General features: G+C 44.4%; 1 non-coding gene and 2 gene segments (V, D, J or C); 2 read left to right on the top strand and 1 right to left on the bottom strand.

Moving 5' to 3' along the window:
- Nucleotides 1–6,733: 6,733 nt before the first annotated feature.
- Nucleotides 6,734–8,174, bottom strand: LOC119959969. The segment is given in 2 exon segments: nt 6,734–7,057; nt 8,110–8,174. Coding segments are annotated over 2 exon segments (342 nt in total).
- Nucleotides 7,214–7,285, top strand: trnad-guc. The gene has a single exon. It is a non-coding gene; the product is annotated as a tRNA-Asp (tRNA).
- Nucleotides 8,175–15,966: 7,792 nt separating the features above from the next.
- Nucleotides 15,967–16,526, top strand: LOC119959961. The segment is given in 2 exon segments: nt 15,967–16,012; nt 16,132–16,526. Coding segments are annotated over 2 exon segments (441 nt in total).
- The last annotated feature ends 3,412 nt before the right edge of the window (nt 16,527–19,938 follow it).

The following is a 19,938-nucleotide window of genomic DNA, read 5'->3' as shown; positions in this document are numbered from 1 at the left end:
TGCTCTCTGAAGTTACCAGTACAGTGGCTGTTCGTTGTCAGTCTCATTGCTTCCGGAAGATCTGTGTATATTGGGAGATATGCTTCTTTCCATATTCTGAGTCCAAAATCAACGTAGTAACTGGGGTCAATTTATTCTTGCAACGCTGTTCCATGCATTGACTCTCACATGTTCTCGCTCACCAATTCCATCACGGCAAAGTCCTCATGAGAATTGTGGACGTGCAGAGTTGACAACTATTCACTGCGACAGCATTTGCTTTGGCAAGATCAAAATGCAAATGTAGCAAGTGAAAGAAAAGTATCTGTATATCTTCGTTCGCCATTTATCTGTCTCTCTGTTTCTCCTCTGTGTATTTCATGCTGTTTCTTTCTCCTTTAGTCTACATTCCTATTATCTGCTTACATATCATTAATCGCCATCCGACAATAGCTTCAGTCCAGGCAGAGAGGATTGAACCACTTCTCTCGGCGAGCTACTAAATCGTCCACCCTACAACCGCAGCCCTTCCAAGTCCACTATCACATAAGAACATAAGAACATAAGAACTAGGAGCAGGAGTAGGCCATCTGGCCCCTCGTGCCTGCTCCGCCATTCAATTAGATCATGGCTGATCTTTTGTGGACTCAGCTCCACTTTCCGGCCCGAACACCATAACCCTTAATCCCTTTATTCTTCAAAAAACTATCTATCTTTACCTTAAAAACATGTAATGAAGGAGCCTCAACTGCTTCACTGGGCAAGGAATTCCATAGATTCACAACCCTTTGGGTGAAGAAGTTCCTCCTAAACTCAGTCCTAAATCTGCTTCCCCTTATTTTGAGGCTAACACCTTATACAATTGCAACATAACCTCCCTATTCTTAAACTCCATCCCGCTAGCAATGAAGGACAAAATTCCATTTGCCTTCTTAATCACCTGTTGCACTTGTAAACCAACCTTCTGTGACTCATGCACTAGCACACCCAAGTCTCTCTGAACAGCGGCATGCTTTAATATTTTATCGTTTAAATAATAATCCCGTTTGCTGTTATTCCTACCAAAATGGATAACCTCACATTTGTCAACATTGTATTCCATCTGCCAGACCCGAGCCCATTCACTTAACCTATCCAAATCCCTCTGCAGACTTCCAGTATCCTCTGCACTTTTCGCTTTACCACTCATCTTAGTGTCATATGCAAACTTGGACACATTGCCCTTGGTCCCCAACTCCAAATCATCAATCTAAATTGTGAACAATTGTGGGCCCAACACGGATCCCTGAGGGACACCACTAGCTACTGATTGCCAACCAGAGAAACACCCATTTATCCCAACTCTTTGCTTTCTATTAATTAACCAATCCTCTATCCATGCTACTACTTTACCCTTAATGCCATGCATCTTTATCTTATGCAGCAACCTTTTGTGTGGCACCTTGTCAAAGGCTTTCTGGAAATCCAGATATACCACATCCATCGGCTCCCCGTTATCTACTGCACTGGTAATGTCCTCAAAAAATTCCACTAAATTAGTTAGGCATGACCTGCCTTTAACGAACCCATGCTGCGTCTGCCCAATGGGACAATTTCTATCCAGATGCCTCGCAATTTCTTCCTTGATGATAGATTCCAGCATCTTCCCTATTACCGAAGTTAAACTCACTGGCCTATAATTTCCTGCTTTCTGCCTACCTCCTTTTTTAAACAGTGGCGTCACGTTTGCTAATTTCCAATCCACCGGGACCACCCCAGAGTCTAGTGAATTTCGGTAAATTATCACTAGTGCATCTGCAATTTCCCTAGCCATCTCTTTTAGCACTCTGGGATGCATTCCATCAGGGCCAGGAGACTTGTCTACCTTTAGCCCCATTAGCTTGCCCATCACTCCCTCCTTAGTGATAACAATCCTCTCAAGGTCCTCACCTGTAATAGCCTCATTTCTATCAGTCGCTGGCATGTTATTTGTGTCTTCCACTGTGAAGACCGACCCAAAAAACCTGTTCAGTTCCTCAGCCATTTCCTCATTTCCCATGGTCCATGTTAAACTATAATGGAGACTTGATCGAGAATTAATTTTCAGAGACAAGTGTGTAAATATTTCAACAGAAAATTTGAATTTAAAAAATATGAGATATATTGAATGCAGGCTGCAGATTAAGAATAAGTGAAAAACCCTTCAAGAGAAACGACACGCGTGTAATGGATAGAATGGCCTCGGTGTGTTCTGTATGATTTAAAAGTGATGACTAGATATTTTGAGTTAAAACCTGAAAAACCCATTTCCAGAATAGTGATTGTGTTTCAGATCGAGGTGCTTCCATTTATTGTCTACTATCTCTTCACCTGTGGGTCATATATCACTATTGAATACAGAAGGGAGAGAGGTGAAAACATCTGGACACTCAACAGTAAATTGTTCAGGACGTGGCTCAGGATGGGTTTCTTCAAATTCCCAAGTCGTCATTTCTACAGCGGACATTGATTATGCGGCTATTTAGTATCTATCGATCTATCGATCTATCTGTCTGTCCGTCTCTCCGTCCATCTATCTATCTATCTATCTATCTATCTATCTATCTATCTATCTATCTATCTATCTATCTATCTATCTATCTATCTATCTATCTATCTATCTATCTATCTATCTATCTATCTATCTATCTATCTATCTATCTATCTATCTATCTATCTATCTATCTATCTATCTATCTATCTATCTATCTATCTATCTATCTATCTATCTATCTATCTATCTATCTATCTGTCTATCTATATCTATCTATCTATCTATCTATCTATCTATCTATCTATCTATCTATCTATCTATCTATCTATCTATCTATCTATCTATCTATCTATCTATATATCTGTCCATCTATCTATCTATCTATCTATCTATCTATCTATCTATCTATCTATCTATCTATCTATCTATCTATCTATCTATCTATCTATCTATCTATCTATCTATCTATCTATCTATCTATCTATCTATCTATCTATCTATCTATCTATCTATCTATCTTTCTGTCTGTCTATCTATCTATCTGTCTGTCTGTCTGTCTATCTATCTATCTATCTATCTATCTATCTATCTATCTATCTATCTATCTATCCATCTAACTATCTATCTATCTATCTATCTATCTATATATCTGTCCATCTATCTATCTATCTATCTATCTATCTATCTATCTATCTATCTATCTATCTATCTATCTATCTATCTATCTATCTATCTATCTATCTATCTATCTATCTATCTATCTATCTATCTATCTATCTATCTATCTATCTATCTATCTATCTATCTATCTATCTATCTATCTATCTACCTATCTATCTATCTATCTGTCTGTCTGTCTGTCTGTCTATCTATCTATCTATATATCTATTCGTCTGTCCGTCTGTCCATCTGTCTATATTTTAATTTCTAAGTAAAGTGAGCTGAAGCGAGAAAGAGACAGAATGACTGGTAATATGAGACAGCAAGTGAGGGAGGACGGAAAAGCATAATCATGGATGTGGTATGATTGGTGATTCGTCAACAGTTGACGTCAGATCAGAGAGAGCAGCCAATCGCAGCACCGAGAAACGCCCCACAATTTCCCAATAACCCTGCCTCTGATCTGAGTTTCCGCTTTGATATGAGGCTAGAAGCAGCAACATATTTTAAACAATGCCGGTGTTTACTGTCCAATCAGGAACCATGTGCACCCTGTGTGCTTTACTGATAATAATGGTCTTGCTGCCCTGTGAGTCTGATCTGAAATCCTCAGTGTATGTTTCATGGGTTATATTTACGCCCAGATTTCTGACCCATTCTATATCTTGTTGCAGGAACCAGTGGCCAAGATTCAGTTTTCCCAAGACCCGCCAGTCTTAAAGCTTCTGGAAGGACAGACGGCAACATTGAACTGCAGTTACACAGTATAATACAGTAGCCAGATGCTCTCCTGGTACAACCAGTATTCCGAGGAATCTCCGAGATATTTACTGAGGAGGTACGGCAAAGGGCAGGTGGATCAGTCTCCAAAGTTCTCTGGGCGATTTTCTGCTGATTTTCACCAAGGCAAGGAAATTGTTCCTTTAACTATCGCCGGGGCCCCTGTCTCTGACGCTGCCCTATATCTCTGTGTGGTGACCCCCGCACTGTTACAAAGGCGTAGACAGTCCATACAAGAATCGGCCAGACACTCTTACCTCCACACACTGAATCAGATCTGTGATGTGGATGGTGAACTGGTGCTATCAACAAACTAATGAAGACCAACTCGCCCCAAATGATCTCTTTCGGCGACGCCGAAAGTGTGTAATTCTCTGTAAATCCCTCTTTGTATGACTTATCCGGATCTGCAAACAGCTTTCAGAATGGGAGACTCTGGCACTGATAACAGAACACTAACTATTACCTATCCGTCCAGTCTCATCGATTAGCTCTGTTAAAGGACAGACATTCGGTCTAATCCCACTTATTATTATTCACTACCTCATTGAGTCGTCGTTAGCTGAATTTCTTCACCGTGTTTAGCGCAGCTGCCTCACAGCGCCATGGACCCGGGTTCAATTCCGGCCTCGGTGTGAAGTTTGCACTTTCTCCCCGTGCCTGCCTGGGTTTCCTCCTACCGGGTGCTCCCGGCTGCCTCTCACAGTCCAAAGATATCGCACGTGCGGTGGATTGGCCATGCTAAATTGCCCCTTAGTGGCCAAAAGGTTAGGTTACGGGGATAGAGTTGGGGGGGGGGGGGTAGGTTGACACTAGGTGGGATGCTCTTTCGGAGGGTACGTGCTTTATCGATGGGCTGAATGGCCTCCTTCTGCGCTGAAGGAATTTAATGATTCTATGACAGTCTCAATAGATTCGTGAACGTAAGGGACATGAGGGATTTGGGAACAGTGCTCGATGGTGTATGTAAGAAAGATCAACCATGAGCTTTTTGAATGATGGAGCATCTTCGAAGGCCCATGTGATCCACTTTAGCTGTTATTCATGCGTAGGCTCTGAAATGTTTCGATCCATTTCGGTGTTGTGAGAACAGCTTCAAGTGGTTTAACAAAGCTTTGACAAAGAGTCATCCAGACTCGAAACGTTCGCTCCCTTTTCTCTGGACGAATGTGAATTGTGGCAGAAAACACCAAAATTGGTGATGTGGTAAATAGCAAGGAGGGAACTAGATTACCAGAGGATATCGGCAGGTTGGTCAGATGGTCATATTAGCAAATTGAATTTCAATTCAAGAAGCTTGACACTATCCAGGACAAAGCACCCCGCTTGATCGCTCCCCCTTCCACAAACATTCAAACCCTCCACCACCTACGAACAGTGACAGCCATATGTACCATCTACAAAATGCACCAGCAAGGTTCCTTGGACAGAAATTTTCAATCCTACGACCACTGCCGTCTAGAAGGACAAGAGCAACAGATAGCTGAGAACCCCACCACCTGCAGGGTCCTGTCTAATTTACTCACCGCCCTGGCTTGGAAATCTATCGCCGTTTCTTCCCTTTCGCTGGGGAAACATGCTGGAACTCCATCCGTTACAGCACAGTGGGTGTACCGACACCTCAGGGACAACAGCGGTTCAAGAAGTCAGCTCATCGCCACTGTCTGAGGGGCTGCTAGGGATGGGGAATACATGGTGCCCTAACCATCGACGCCAATATCCCGTTAATGAATTAAAAATGCTGTATATCATATTAATTTTCTGAAATTATTGCATATCTACATATGGTTCTCAAACGCTTTTGACAGTGCAGATGCATCACAGCCTCCCGAGTCAGCGGTTGTGACCGATGGAGCTACAACATCGTTGACATGTTCCACTACAGTAAAGAGAAATAACCGGCAATGGTACAGACAACACCCTGACTGAAAACGTCAGCACCTGGCGAGGGGTATCAGCAATCAGGACAGGATCACAACTCAGTTCATTTTAGCTGAGAGAAGCACAGCGACCTGGATGTTAGTGAGACTCCGTGACAGACACTGCCGCATATGTCTGTACAGCGGAGACACAATGCAGGAAATAAAGCCTTACAGAAGGTCAATGGAGGGGATCTACAGTTTGCAGCCTGTCCCCCAGTCGGCCAATCAGTGAATTCTTTCCCGATCTGGCTGGTTTAGCACAGGGCTAAATCGCTGGCTTTGAAAGCAGACCAAGGAAGGCTAGCAGCGCGGTTCAATTCCGTACCAGCCTCCCCAAACAGGCGCCGAAATGTGGCGACTAGGGGCTTTTCACAGTAACTTCATTGAAGCCTACTCGTGACAATAAGCGATTTTCAAATTTCATTTCATAATAACAGACGACGTTTACATTTCCGTTATTCTTCTGTCCGAGCGTCCATCAGACACAATCTGCGGTATTTTCGGATAATGGTCGTGATGTTACCTGAGTCAGTGTTTTCCGAATAATTATCTATTTCATAGCGCATTTTCAACCTCATTCTGTGTTTTCTTACAGCAATGACTGACACAGACCCACGCCCCCCTGGGTCGCTTTGAGTTAACTGTCTGGAAGAACAGCCCGTACTGCACAGTTAGACTCATTCCATATCTGTTGGTTGATTTCGACCTCCGTTGGTGCATAAATATTCGGGGTAAGCTCCCTGATATTTACTGAAATGTGTAACTGGGGGCAGAGCGCTAGGTCCCAGGAATCCCGCGACCGGATCGCTCTTGAATTGGACAAGGGCAATGAGGCATCACAATTCATTATCCGAGAAGTAAGTACTCGCTGAGGTTTTTGTACGAGCTCTTGGCTTTTATTTGACGCTGTGCCTCTCTGCACAGTAATAGACCGCTTCGTCCTCCACACTGAGGCTGCTTATATTGAGGTAACCAGACTTTGTAGACTCGTCAGCAGCTGCCAGATATCGTCCAGAGATTTCATCTGTTTTCAGTGTTACCACATTGCTAATCATCCATTTTGGAGGCTGTGTCTGTTTCTGTAGATACCATTGCATGGTGAATATAAGCTGCTCTGTATATTCACAGTCTAACTGCGCCGAACCTCCTTCTGACACAGTTAAGGAAACCGGAGATTGAGTTACGCGAACTGCACACAATCCACCTGTGAAAGTGAATGAATATAAGAGCACCATGTTAAAGAGAATCAATCGAGACTTGTGTCTATCAGCATGTGTGTATAAATTCCCATTTAACAAGCCCTCCACCATATATATCGACAGGTAATTTGGACGTTCTGAATTATCCGTCAATGTGCAGTTCCTCGTTAGTATAGTGGTTAGTATCCCCGCCTGTCACGCGGGTGACCGGGGTTCAATTCCCCGATGGGGAGTTTGTACCTCCACTGGAAAAAGACGGCAATCCTTTTGTGGGCAGCACGGTAGCATGGTGATTAGCATAAATGCTTCACAGCTCCAGGGTCCCAGATTCGATTCCCGGCTGGGTCACTGTCTGTGCGGAGTCTGCACGTCATCCCCGTGTGTGCGTGGCTTTCCTCTGGGTGCTCCGGTTTCCTCCCACAGTCCAAAGATGTGCAGGTTAGGTGGATTGGCCATGCTAAATTGCCCGTAGTGTCCTAAAAAGTGAGGTTAAGGGGGGTTTGTTGGGTTACGGGTATAGGGTGGGTTTGAGTAGGGTTATTGGGTTACGTGGATAGGGTGGAAGTGAGGGTTAATGTGGGTTGGTGCAGACTCGATGCTCGGCACAACATCGAGGGCCGAAGGGCCTGTTCTGTGCTGTACTGTTCTATGAGCCCGAGCAGGCGCCGGGGTGTGGCGACTAGAGGCTTTTCACAGTAACTTCATTGCAGTGTTAATGTAAGCCTACTTTGTGACCATAAAGATTACTAATAAAGTCGCCATAGTCCCAGATTGTCATAGGTTACACTCAGGGAGAGCCGAATGGTGGCTATTTAACACGAGGATCACCACACCTCCGTGAAGGGACAGTTGAGAAGGCAGGTTCCTCATGAATAACCTCAGCCGGTATGGGAATTAATCCTGCGCTATTGGTCTTTCTCTTGCACAACGAACGAGCTTTCCAACCAACTGAACTAAACCGGCGCCAGTATAGATCTTCTCCCCAACTAGAAAATACCATCAAATACTCTTACATCAATCTGCTAAATTACCCTGGTGAGCATAACCCTGTACTTACGATGCAACAGCGCCGTCAGTATTACCAGAAACATGTCTGACCGAATCTCTCTGAGTGAACGGGAATGAAATGAGTCAGAGATTGAGAAGGAGAGAGGGGGACCCGGACTCTTTATAGCTCATTGTTCCACCCGTACACTGCAGGAGGCCAGACCCATTGTGACCTCACTCAGGATACCCTTCCTATTGACGTTGACGTTGCCATACGTGACTTTCTGATGATCATATTGCAATTTCACTACCCCTGCTGGAGGATTCAGTTCAATCCGGACTTGAATGAGGCCATTGGATGGATTTGGTGCCAATTAATTTACATTTCAAGAGAAGAATGTCAAATACTTTCTCCTAGAAATCAAAATTGGAGCTTGTGAGTCACAATCTTTAATCATATTGAGGTTTGTGCTTCAAAATATAAATGATGTTTACACAGGGTAAAACTAGTATTTCGAAACAAATTTGAAGACATGCGAGAAGGTGTGGAGGAGATACGCCAGAATTGTATCAGGAATGGGAGACTTCACAAAGGAGAACTGGGAAGAGAAAGTGAGATTGTTTTTCTTATATCAAATCAATTAAGGAAAAGTCTTACTCAGGGATCGCTGTGGGAGCAACTGTTTCCACTAAAATCATAGCCCAAGCATCTCGAATGAAAATGAAGTGAAATGAAAATCGCTTATTGTCACAAGTAGGCTTCAAATGAAGTTACTGTGAAAATCCCCACGTCGCCACATTCCGGCGCCTGTTTGGGAAGGCTGGTACGGGAGTTGAACCCGCACGGCTGGCCTGCCTTGGTCTGCTTTAAACGTCAGCTACTTATCCCTGTGCCAAACCAGCCCCTAATTAATAGGAAAAAGACCGAGAGATGTTAGATTTCCTGATTCAAATGAGATGTTCAAATCTAGAATTGACTGCCATAAAAGGCTGGCAGGAATACATTTGCATGTAACTTTGAAAAGGGAATTGTTTATATCTTGGAAAGGGGGAATGGCGGGCTATGTGAAAAATGCGGGTTGGGTTAGGCTGAAAGACGAATTGGATAAATACCTCATACGGTACAGGAGGGATAGGCCGAAGGGCCTCATTCAACTTTCGGACTTCTTGTTATTTGTATTCCTTCATACTTTTACTGCCTATTTCTTTGCAGCCATTTGAACAGTGAATAGGGGCAAGATGGTCTCAGACGTCTGGAGATACAACTGTCGCTATTTCCGCTCCGTCAGTTCGGAGTGCAGCTGCGAGTCACCACACACTGCACTCAATATTGAGTCTGCGGCCTCCCCGCCCATAGCTTCCGTTTGCTGCTCTGACCCGATTGCGATATTGGCTACTCCGTTCCCCTCACTGGCTGGATCAGAAATGCAGGGGGATGGGAGCTGTATTTCTGTCTCTGGCAGAGGATTTCTCTCTCTGCACAGTTACAGTCTCAGGAAGGACCATGAGGTACCGTCTCGCTCTGATCTTCATCGCTATATCATTTTTCAGTAAGTCCCAGTAACACTTCAGACTCCTCCTCATTGCTCTAACCCAGAGGTTATTATTGATAAAATAATAATAATGCTGCTGATGATGTTTAAGTAGGTAAATATGAGACTGATACTGTTGTTGTTTTCCCGCTATTTAATGTCAGAATGGAGTCTTCAAGACACAGTGGAGCAGTCGGCTGCCAAAATAACGGTTGAAGAGGGAAGTAATATCACACTAACCTGCACTTTGAAAACAAGCGATTCTGATCCGTTTGCGTACTGGTACAGTCAGATCGCCGAGCACCCTCCATATTATCTGCTTCATGTTCTGGGAGGGAAACTATTCAGACACATCTTCATCAGTGATCGCTTTTCAGCTACATTCGATAAAATTGCCAAGATTGCCAAGCTAATGATTGGCAACACGATCACCCTGATCTCTGGCAGTGCATTATATTTATCCGCCCTGCAGCCCACAGTGCTGCTGATATACTGGATCCCTTACAACAACCGCACATTGACATTTACAGTTGATGCTCAGCAGAGGGCGCTCACATACCGAGTATAAGACACATGCCGAGTATAAGACACAGCCTGCACAGTGAGGGTCACAGTGAGGGACCATCGTAAAATAGCAACAAAGCACAGCCCTCTATAAGTCCAGCGAATAACCACTTCCGCAGTAATATAATTCACAGCCTTCCGGACTAACTTTGAGTTCAGCAATTTCAGACTGTGAACTGTCTCCTCCACCTTCACATCATTTTTATTTCCATCAGTTTATTTTCATATGTTTCATCGATCCACTTTTATTCGACAATTGTCTCGCCTCCCCAGCCTCACGAGGGCCATCTCTACCCTTGATGTCCTTTACACACTGCTTACCCCTGTTATCCCATTGACACATTCTGATCACTTAATGTGCCACTAACGGCACCTGTAGCCATTAAAACCACCATTTACATGCCATTTGACTTTCTGTCCCTGATATATTTATTAATCTCCACCTGTCGCTTCAGCTCCATCATACCCACCCTCCAAACCCCTCCCTCACAACAATATAATTCTGACCCAATTTTCAGTTGTCTCCAGCTTTGACAGAATCACCCAGACTCGAAAGGTCGCTCCATTCTCCCTCCACAGAGGCTGTCAGACCTGCCGAGATTTTCCATCATTTTCTGTTTTCGTACCCGCAGTAATATTACTGTGCGATTTACACGAACAAAAATGAACAAAACATTACCAATCGTTCTATGGTGCTTTTATTCATCCCCCCTCCCCTTAATGCCTTCCCATGACTGCATGATTTTTCTCGCAAACAGTCTCCACCAGTTCCCCAGAAGTTAATACGATTTCTTCTTCCATCTTTAATTTGAACTTTTCAGATAATGGATAGTTAGGTGAATTGGACATTTGGAATTCTCCCTCAGTGTACCCGAACATGCGCCGGAATGTGGCGACTAGTGGCCACATTTCACAGTAACTTAATTGCAGTGTTAATGTAAGCCTACTTGAAACAATAAAGGTTATTATTAAGATTATTATTCTAGTTCTTTGAACATTAGCTCAGAACTATTCCATCGCAGCTGACCATAGATTCATCCCCAGTTTTCTCCGAGGTCAGTAATACAGATTGCATTCAATATTGGATAATTCACTAATCCTGACACGCCTCTGTTGACCCCGCTCTCCTCCATACGGAAACAATGTGAAAGGACCACAGCTCTTACAGAGGGGCCGGGATAATTATATAATGTTCGGTGGGAACGTTCTTATTAATTTAAGCTATTTATATATCAAATCTCTGTGTGAGATCTTTGCCTGATGTTGCCCTGACTACAACATATGATACTGTCTTGCCTGCACGTTCTTAATGGACAGGGTACTCCCTTAGTTCAATGCTTGGCATTGTTGGATCAGCGGTTCACTGGAATAGGGTTCTATAGTTTTGCTATATCAGAGGCTACCCGGACTGCAGAGTTACACATAGAGCCGTCACGTGGAACGATCTCACTGATCATTGTTTCACTTTTAAATCAATATTTTCTTCCCAGTCTAAATCCAGTCAGTCCATTTCTCCTGCTATCTAGTTGCTTTCATGTTGATGATGATGCTGCTGGTGAAATAATGATTATTACTAACATTTGTGTTAGTACAGGAGTATGCAGAATATGATTGTTTTCGCTGGAGTTCAGAAGAATGAGGGAAACCTCAGATAAACTTGTAAATTTCGAACAGGACTGGACAGGGTAGTTGCAGGAAGGATATTAGCGATGGTGGATGTGTCCAGAACCAGGAGTCACAGTCTGAGGATGTGGGGCAGTCAATTCTGGACAGAGGCGAGGAGACATTTCTTCACCCAGAGAGTGATCAGCTTGTGGGATTTATTACCACAGGAAGAAGTTGAGATCAAAACATTGTATGTTTTCAAAAACAGTTCTATACAGGATTTAGGGCATAGGGGGTCAAAGTATATGGGGCTATGCGGGATGAGGCTCTCGAGCTTGATGACTCATAATGATTGGTGTGGCAGGTAAGAATGGCCTCCTCCTCCCCAAATGTTCTATTTTTCTATATCACATTAGAGCCAGCAAGACACATTGGAACGGTGGGCTGCTGAAATTACGTTGGAAAAGGAAAGAAATATCAACCTAAACTGCATCTTAAATCAAATTCTTCGAAATGTTCTGTGTTCTTTCAGAGTGAACAACTCTGCCATTGGCGGCAAGGTAGCTCAATGGTTGGCACTGTTTCTTCACAGCTCCAGGCTCCCGGGTTCGATTCCCGGCATGGGTCACTGTCTGTGCGGATTCTGCACCTTCTCCCCGTGTCTCTGTGGGTTTCCTCCGGGTGCTCCGGTTTCCTCCCACAGTCCAACGATGTGCAGGTTAGGTGGATTGGCTAGGCGAAATTGCCCCTATGATCAAAAAGGGTTGGGTCTGATGGATTACGGGGATAGGGTGGATGTGTGGGCTTGGGTAGGGTGCTCTTTCCAACGGCCGGTGCAGGCCTCCTTCTGCAGAGTAAGTTATGTGATTTCATGATTCAATAACACCCTCCAGGGTATATGCGTTATATCTATGGGGGGAGAACCAACTGGAATCCCGATTTCACTGATCGATTCTCTTTTGGATTTAGCAAAACAAACAAAATCACAGAGCTGATCTCTGGCATTGCCGTGCATTTCCGTGCCATGAGTCCCGGACAAACCCCACAGTGACAATTCCAGTTACTGGGCAGCAGAGGGCGTCGCACACTGGTAAACAGAAGCAATAATTCAATCTGCGGCGTGAGAGCCAGAGGAGTCTTTCTCGAACCGCAATAAGCACAAAACGCAACAATAGCTGTTGAGGTTCACTCGCAGAACTATAATACTTGATATTTGAATTCGCAATATATTAAAAATAATCTTCACAAATGCAGCTGTGGAATCTTAATTGTCTCTCTGTATTTCAATTTATTTCCCCCTATTGTCCGTTCCCGTCGCCAGTTTCTACGTTTCACCCACAATCGTTTTACTTTCCTTCTTCCAAAACGTAGGTTAACGATTTAAAATCCAATTTTATGCCCGGCATATTTATTCAGACCGGCAAGAATCCAGCATGCCACAAACCGACACAATCAAGTCCAACGGACAAGTAACCACGGATTCTCGCCTCTTCTGTCCGCCAACATCAGAACATTTATCCAATGTCCACCAGAGGGCGTCAGATCACAATATCACTCATGGATCACAGCACCTGCTGCAAGCTCATTGCGACCCCATGCATTTTGAAACAAACGTAGGTTTAATGGTTGAACTCAACTTACCTCAATGGGTTGAAAACGTTAGGGAGGGCAATACTCATCATAGAAACATTTGCATATCTAAGGATTTGAGCCTGATATTGGTGAAAGGTTATGAAGAGGTTATGTTGCAGCTGTATAAGGTGTTAGTGCGGCCACACTTGGAGTATTGTGTTCAGTTTTGGTCCCCTTACTTGAGAAAGGACGTACTGGCACTGGAGGGTGTGCAGAGGAGATTCACTAGGTTAATCCCAGAGCTGGAGGGGTTGGATTATGAGGAGAGGTTGAGTAGACTGGGACTGTACTCGTTGGAATTTAGAAGGATGAGGGGGGATCTTATAGAAACATTTAAAATTATGAAGGGAATAGATAGGATAGATGCGGGCAGGTTGTTTCCACTGGCGGGTGACAGCAGAACTAGGGGGCATAGCCTCAAAATAAGGGGAAGTAGATTTAGGACTGAGTTTAGGAGGAACTTCTTCACACAAAGGGTTGTGAATCTATGGAATTCCTTGCCCAGTGAAGCAGTTGAGGCTCCTTCATTACATATTTTTAAGGTAAAGATAGATAGTTTTTTGAAGAATAAAGGGATTAAGGGATATGGTGTTCGGGCCGGAAAGTGGAGCTGAGTCCACAAAAGATCAGCCATGATCTAATTGAATGGCGGAGCAGGCTCGAGGGGCCAGATGGCCTACTCCTGCTCCTAGTTCTTATGAAAGCGCAGAGAGAGCGAGAGAAGGTTTGTCTGATGTGGAAAAGGATGTGAGAATGAAACTGAAAACCCACTTTGAGACGGGGTTCCTCAATTATTTCACTCTTATCGTTTGGGCACCATCTCTATTTCTACTAAGATTGAACGTGGCACTGAAAGGTCTTCCTGGGCCGCTTCGATGAATTTAAATTAAGGAGAACTTGCTTTATACGTCGGACAGAAGGGAAAATGCTGGAAAATCCCAGCAAGTCTGGTAGCATCTGGAGGGAGAGAAAGGAGCTAATGTTTCGAGTCCGATGGCTCTTTGTCAAAATTTCCAGCATCCGCAGTAATTTGCTTTTCTCTTGCTTTATACGTCCCACAGACGCTGTGAACCAGCTCTTTGATCTTTGCACCCGTGGTTCGAACAGAGCAATGTAGAATTTCTGACAAGCGCTGACGGTATTCACTCATAAAGCTAATCCAAAATTTGAGGGCCATGGCTCAGTGAATAAAGGATAACGAACCAGATTTAAACTAATCATTTTAAACAGAAGGAGCTATTGAACGAAATCCTGCTTACATTAGTTGGAAACGTTTATTCTTTAAGAATGTTCAGTTGCTTGTGCAGTGACAGTTCGTGCCGTTGCTCTAAAGTGAACGATAGGCGTATGTTCACACATTTTTTCTTTCGGGAATATTAGCAAAGGATTCCAGAGCAAATATGAAGCCGTTGAACCGCGTTGTGAGCTCTCCTTCCGGAGGCAACAGGTCCTCGTGTTGGACTTGAATAAGGAGTTTCTCGAGACGCTGCCATTGCGTCATAAGACCGGCTGCTGGGTCGTCTGCCAAGCCAAAAAAATATGTAATTATGGTGAACTAATTGGCTCAGTGATTCATGAGGGAAAGCTCACTCTAGTCACGGCTGGTGGAGTAACTAACTGTCAGAAACTGAGTGGTCCCGAAGAAACCAGAACCAGGAATAATCCCGTGTTTGACTGTTGCAGAAAACAGAAAAGAGGAGGAAGTGGAGTAGTGGTATTGTCATAGAGTCATAGAATTTACAGTGCAAAGAGAGGCCATTTGGCCCATCGAGTCTGCAGCTGCCCTTGGAAGCTCCATATATTGAAGCACAAAACTCCAATGTATCTCCGTAACTCAGTAACTCCACCTAACCTTTTGGATACTTAAGGGGCAATTTAGCATAGCGAATCCACCTAACCCGCACATCTTTGCACTTTGGGAGGAAACCGGAGAACCCGGAGGAAACCCACGCACACACGGGGAGGACGTGTATGCTCCGCACAGACAGTGACCCAAGCCGGGAATGGAACCTGGTCCCCAGGGGCTGTGAGGCAGCAGTGCTAACCGCTATGCCACCGTGCCGCCCCGTGTCGCCGGGCTGGTAATCTAGGGACCAGAGTCATTCTTTGATTACCCGAGTTCGAATCCCGGCATTGCAGATGAAGATGACCATTAAACCATTGTCAATTGTCACACCCACCTGATTTTCAAATGTCCTTTAGAGAAGAAATCTGCCGTCCTTACCTGGTCTGTCCTAAATGTGACTTCAGGCCCACAGCAATGTGATTGACTCTTAAATGCCCTCAGGGATGGGCAATAAATGTTGGTGCAGCCACCGGCTGTCACATCCCACGAACGAATCAAAATAAACACTGGTGTAATTTACACAATCCATTCTTGAAAGCGGACTTCTACCCCCAAAAATGCACTATCTTTCTGTCATCACAGGCAGACAGAGCATCACCCCGCCGGTTCACTCTGCCATTGGGGACATCAGGAAGTGAGGTAAGAGCAGCCGGATGTAGTACAGCAGATAGTGGGGGGGGGGGGGGGGGGGCTTTGGGTAGAAGGCTTTAAACATCCAAATTCTTTTTTTACAGAGCTGACAGCGACAATGCGGCTACTCAGCATCTGGGCTGTGTGCGGATCGCTTCTAACAGGTAATTGTGGACCAAACACATTTCATATTTTCTCTCATTTTTTACATATGGCTTAAAATGGATTTACAACAGTCCTGGGTCCGATGTTTTCTTCGATTTGAACCTGTTTTATTTTTCAGATCTGAGTCATGGAGATTCAGTCACGCAGCCGCTGTCCTCGGATGTTAAGACAGAAGGAGAAGAGTTGACTCTTGCCTGCAGATATGATACCACAGCGAGCGGTTACTATTTATACTGGTACCGGCAGCGTGCAGACTCCCAACCTGAGTTTATATTGTGGAAAGGCTCGGGGGGTGGTGAAAATAAAGCAGATTTTGCTAAAAGTCGTTTCTCTGCCGAGCTCCAGACCTCCAATAAATTCACCAGTTTAACCATCTCAGGTCTGCAGCTGGCTGACGCTGCCGTTTATTACTGCGCTCTGAGACTCACAGTGATGGGAAACAGGCTCTGCCCTGTACAAAAACTATCTTTCACTGCAGATAGCAGCTCCTTTCTGACGCGGTTGTTAGGCTGACGCAGCCACAAGGTTAAGCGAGAGGAAACCAAACCAACCGCCAATGAAACTGTTCCCAGGAGCGGCTGAAAACCCAAACTGCAGAATTGAAGATGACAGACAGATCATCAGACAATCACATTGGAAGGCACTATGGCTTTAATCACATGCTGCCGCGCATCCAGATTTTCCCGTCTCTCTTCGCTGTGACTCTCTGGCTCTGTGAGGCCAGTTGGTGGCGACCTGGGACATGGGTTGAAAGAAAAACACGCAGGGCGCTGCTGCAGCCAGTATCCTACTAATCCTGGTCTGTAAATTATCATCAGAAAACCGTGTATTGTTCATGGCAACAGAAACTATACCAGCGCTAAGGAAATGTTGTGAAGCTCAATGGACACTGGGGCTACCCTTGGGTTTGTTTCAAAGATCATCGTCACAATTGTGTGGCTTCTGTTCATTTTGTATACATTGTCTCTGACGCAGGAACACACTCTGTTTAAATAAAAGATGTGAATGGGCCAAAGGCTACAGGAAACTGAGAGGGGAGCCCGGGATAGGCTTGTTCAATGTTATAAACAGGCACGGAAAAGGTAAAAGGAAAAAAACAGTAAATTCATGTGATCCAACAGCTAATGCAGATTGATTTCAATATCGCGTTGTGTTGAAATTAACTAACACAATTGAGCCAGTGTTCCTGATCTTTCCTTGTTGAGTGATGCATTTTGTTGAGAACATCGCTGTGACTCTCATTGACAGGTAGAGTTTCTGCTTCGTTTTAGGCGCGTGAGAGACTGTCTGGAACTTTAACTGTGCGGATTCTGAACCGCAAGCATATCCGGGACCGTTGACTCGATCTCTTTGCATCGGTCCAGATACTGGCTCTTTCAAAAGTCGATCTGTCCTTCCAGTAAACATCCCTTCCTGCTCAAAATGCATGGAAATGATAACAAATAAATCAGCGAGTGGGCAAGTTCAACAAACAGGATCCCTAAATGGGGCTGTTCTCGCTCTGACACGCAAGAATGTTGCCGTTTGTCACTGCATGGCATTGGTTCGATCAGCTGTTCAATGGCGAGATGACCTATATTTCGCGCCTCGGAGAGCATGTCCTTGGACAGCAGAGATCACAGAATCACAGAAAAATAACATGCAGAAAAGGCGCTTTGGCCCATCGAGTCCGCACCGCCTCATTAAAGGCATCTGATCTGCCAATCAAATCCCATTTGCCAGCACTTGGCCCATAGCCTCGAGTGTTAAGACATGCGAAGTGCTCATGAAGGTATTTTTTAAAGGATGTGAGGCAACCCCCCTCTACCACCCTCTCTGAAAAACGGCTGTTCCTCAAATCCCCCCTGAACATCCCGCCCCTCACTTTGAACTTGTGTCCCCGCGCAAACAAACCTTAAACTAAGGGGAACAGCTGTTCCCTGACCACCTTGTCCATGCACTTCGTAATCTTGTACGCCTCAATATGGTCCCCCCTCAGACTCTCTGCTCCAGCGAAAATAACCCAATTCTATCCAACCTCACTTCAGAACTTAAATATTCCACCCAGGCAACATCCTGGTGAATCGCCTCTGCACCCCCTCCAGTGCAATCACATCCTTCCTATAATGTGGTGAGCAGAACTGCACACAGTACTCCATTTGTGGCCTCACCAAGGTTCTATATAACTCCAACATTACATCCTTGCTTTTGTAATCTATGGCACGATTGATAAAGGCAAGTGTACCATGTGCCTTTTTCAGCACCCTATTAACCTGTCCCCTGCCTTCAGAGATCTATTTACAAACATGACAAGGTTTCTTTATCTCAGGAGTTTCCAGTGTGGCGCCATTCATTGAATATTTCCTTATCAAATTGCTCCTTCCAAAGTGTAACATCTCTCACTTTTCAGGAATAAATTCCATCTGCCACTTTCTTCCCATTTGACCATCCTGTCTATATCTTCCTGTCACCCATCACTCTGAGCCTCACTGTTAACCACCCGGCCTATCTTTGTGTCATCCGCAAACTTACTGATACTACCCCCCACATAGTCATCTAAGTTGTTTATAGAAATCATCGCCTGTCTCCATTTTTTAAACTCATAATTCTTTGTCATTCCTTGTTAATCTGTGAATTAATAATGTAAAATTGTTCCTTCTTCTCCGAAGATAAAGCCAGGTGCGTCCAATCTGAACAGCATGTAACTAGAAACTGTGACATCAGATCATGGATGGACATTTGACTCCAGAGGCGCATAAATCTCGTTGACTCGAAGCTTCCCTCTGCAATATTCTAGCAAGCCATTCAGGCGAAAGGCTAGTTAGAGATGGGCATCAAATACTTTCCTTGCTATCAGTGCCGAAGCGTAAAATAAAAAATAAGGAATTTTTGGTTTACAAAAAATATCTGAGCTGCAGGAGTTAGGAAGACAATAGATGTTTATCAGTGGGTTCGAATTCCTGACAAACAAATATAGAGACATATAAACATAATAAACAGGAACAGGAGGAGGTCATTGTGCCAATAATTATGATCGTGGCTCAACACCCAATTCAGTATCCTATTCCTTACTCCGCCAATATCGTTTGATCCCCTTCGCCCCAGTGCCATATCTAACTGCTTCTTGAAGACATGTTTTATCTTCAACTCATTTAGATGGTAAATAATTCCACAGGGTGACCACGGTCTGGGTGAAAATATTTCTCATAATGTCTGTCCTAAGTGTTCTACCCGAATCCACAGATTGTGGTCCCTTGGTCTGAACACCATCGGAAGCATCCGCCTTGCATCTAGTCTGTCTAGTTTCTATGAGACCCCCCTCATTCTTTTGAATTCCAGAGAATACAATCCTAACCAACTCAATCTCTCTAGTCGGCAGCACGGTAGCATTGTGGATAGCACAATCGCTTCACAGCTCCAGGGTCCCAGGTTCAATTCCGGCTTGGGTCACTGTCTGTGCGGAGTCTGCACATCCTCCCCGTGTGTGCGTGGGTTCCCTCCGGGTGCTCCGGTTTCCTCTCACAGTCCAAAGATGTGCGGTTTAGGTGGATTGGCATGATAAATTGCCCTTAGATTGCCCTTAGTATTGGGTGGGGTTACTGAGTTATGGGAATAGGGTGGAGGTGTTGACCTTGAGTAGGGGTAGGGTGCAGACTCGATGGGCCAAATGGCCTCCTTCTGCACTGTAAATTCTATGTTTAAAAAATACATCAGACCCATCATCCAATGAATCAGTCTAGTAAACTTTTTGTGCAATCCCTCTTGAGCAAGAACATCCTTCCTCAGATTAAAAAAAACATAACTACACACAATATTTCAGTTGCAGCCTCACCAATACCCTATGTAATTGCCTGCTCCAATACTCCAATCTCTCGCTATGAAGGTCGACGTACCATTTGAGGTTTTTGTTACCGCCTGCTGCACCTGCATGCTTACCACCAGCACC

This window comes from Scyliorhinus canicula, unplaced genomic scaffold (genome assembly GCF_902713615.1).
Source record: "Scyliorhinus canicula unplaced genomic scaffold, sScyCan1.1, whole genome shotgun sequence".
Taxonomy (NCBI): domain Eukaryota; kingdom Metazoa; phylum Chordata; class Chondrichthyes; order Carcharhiniformes; family Scyliorhinidae; genus Scyliorhinus; species Scyliorhinus canicula.
Note: the sequence above shows the minus strand (reverse complement) of the source record. Positions and strands in the feature narration are given on the sequence as shown.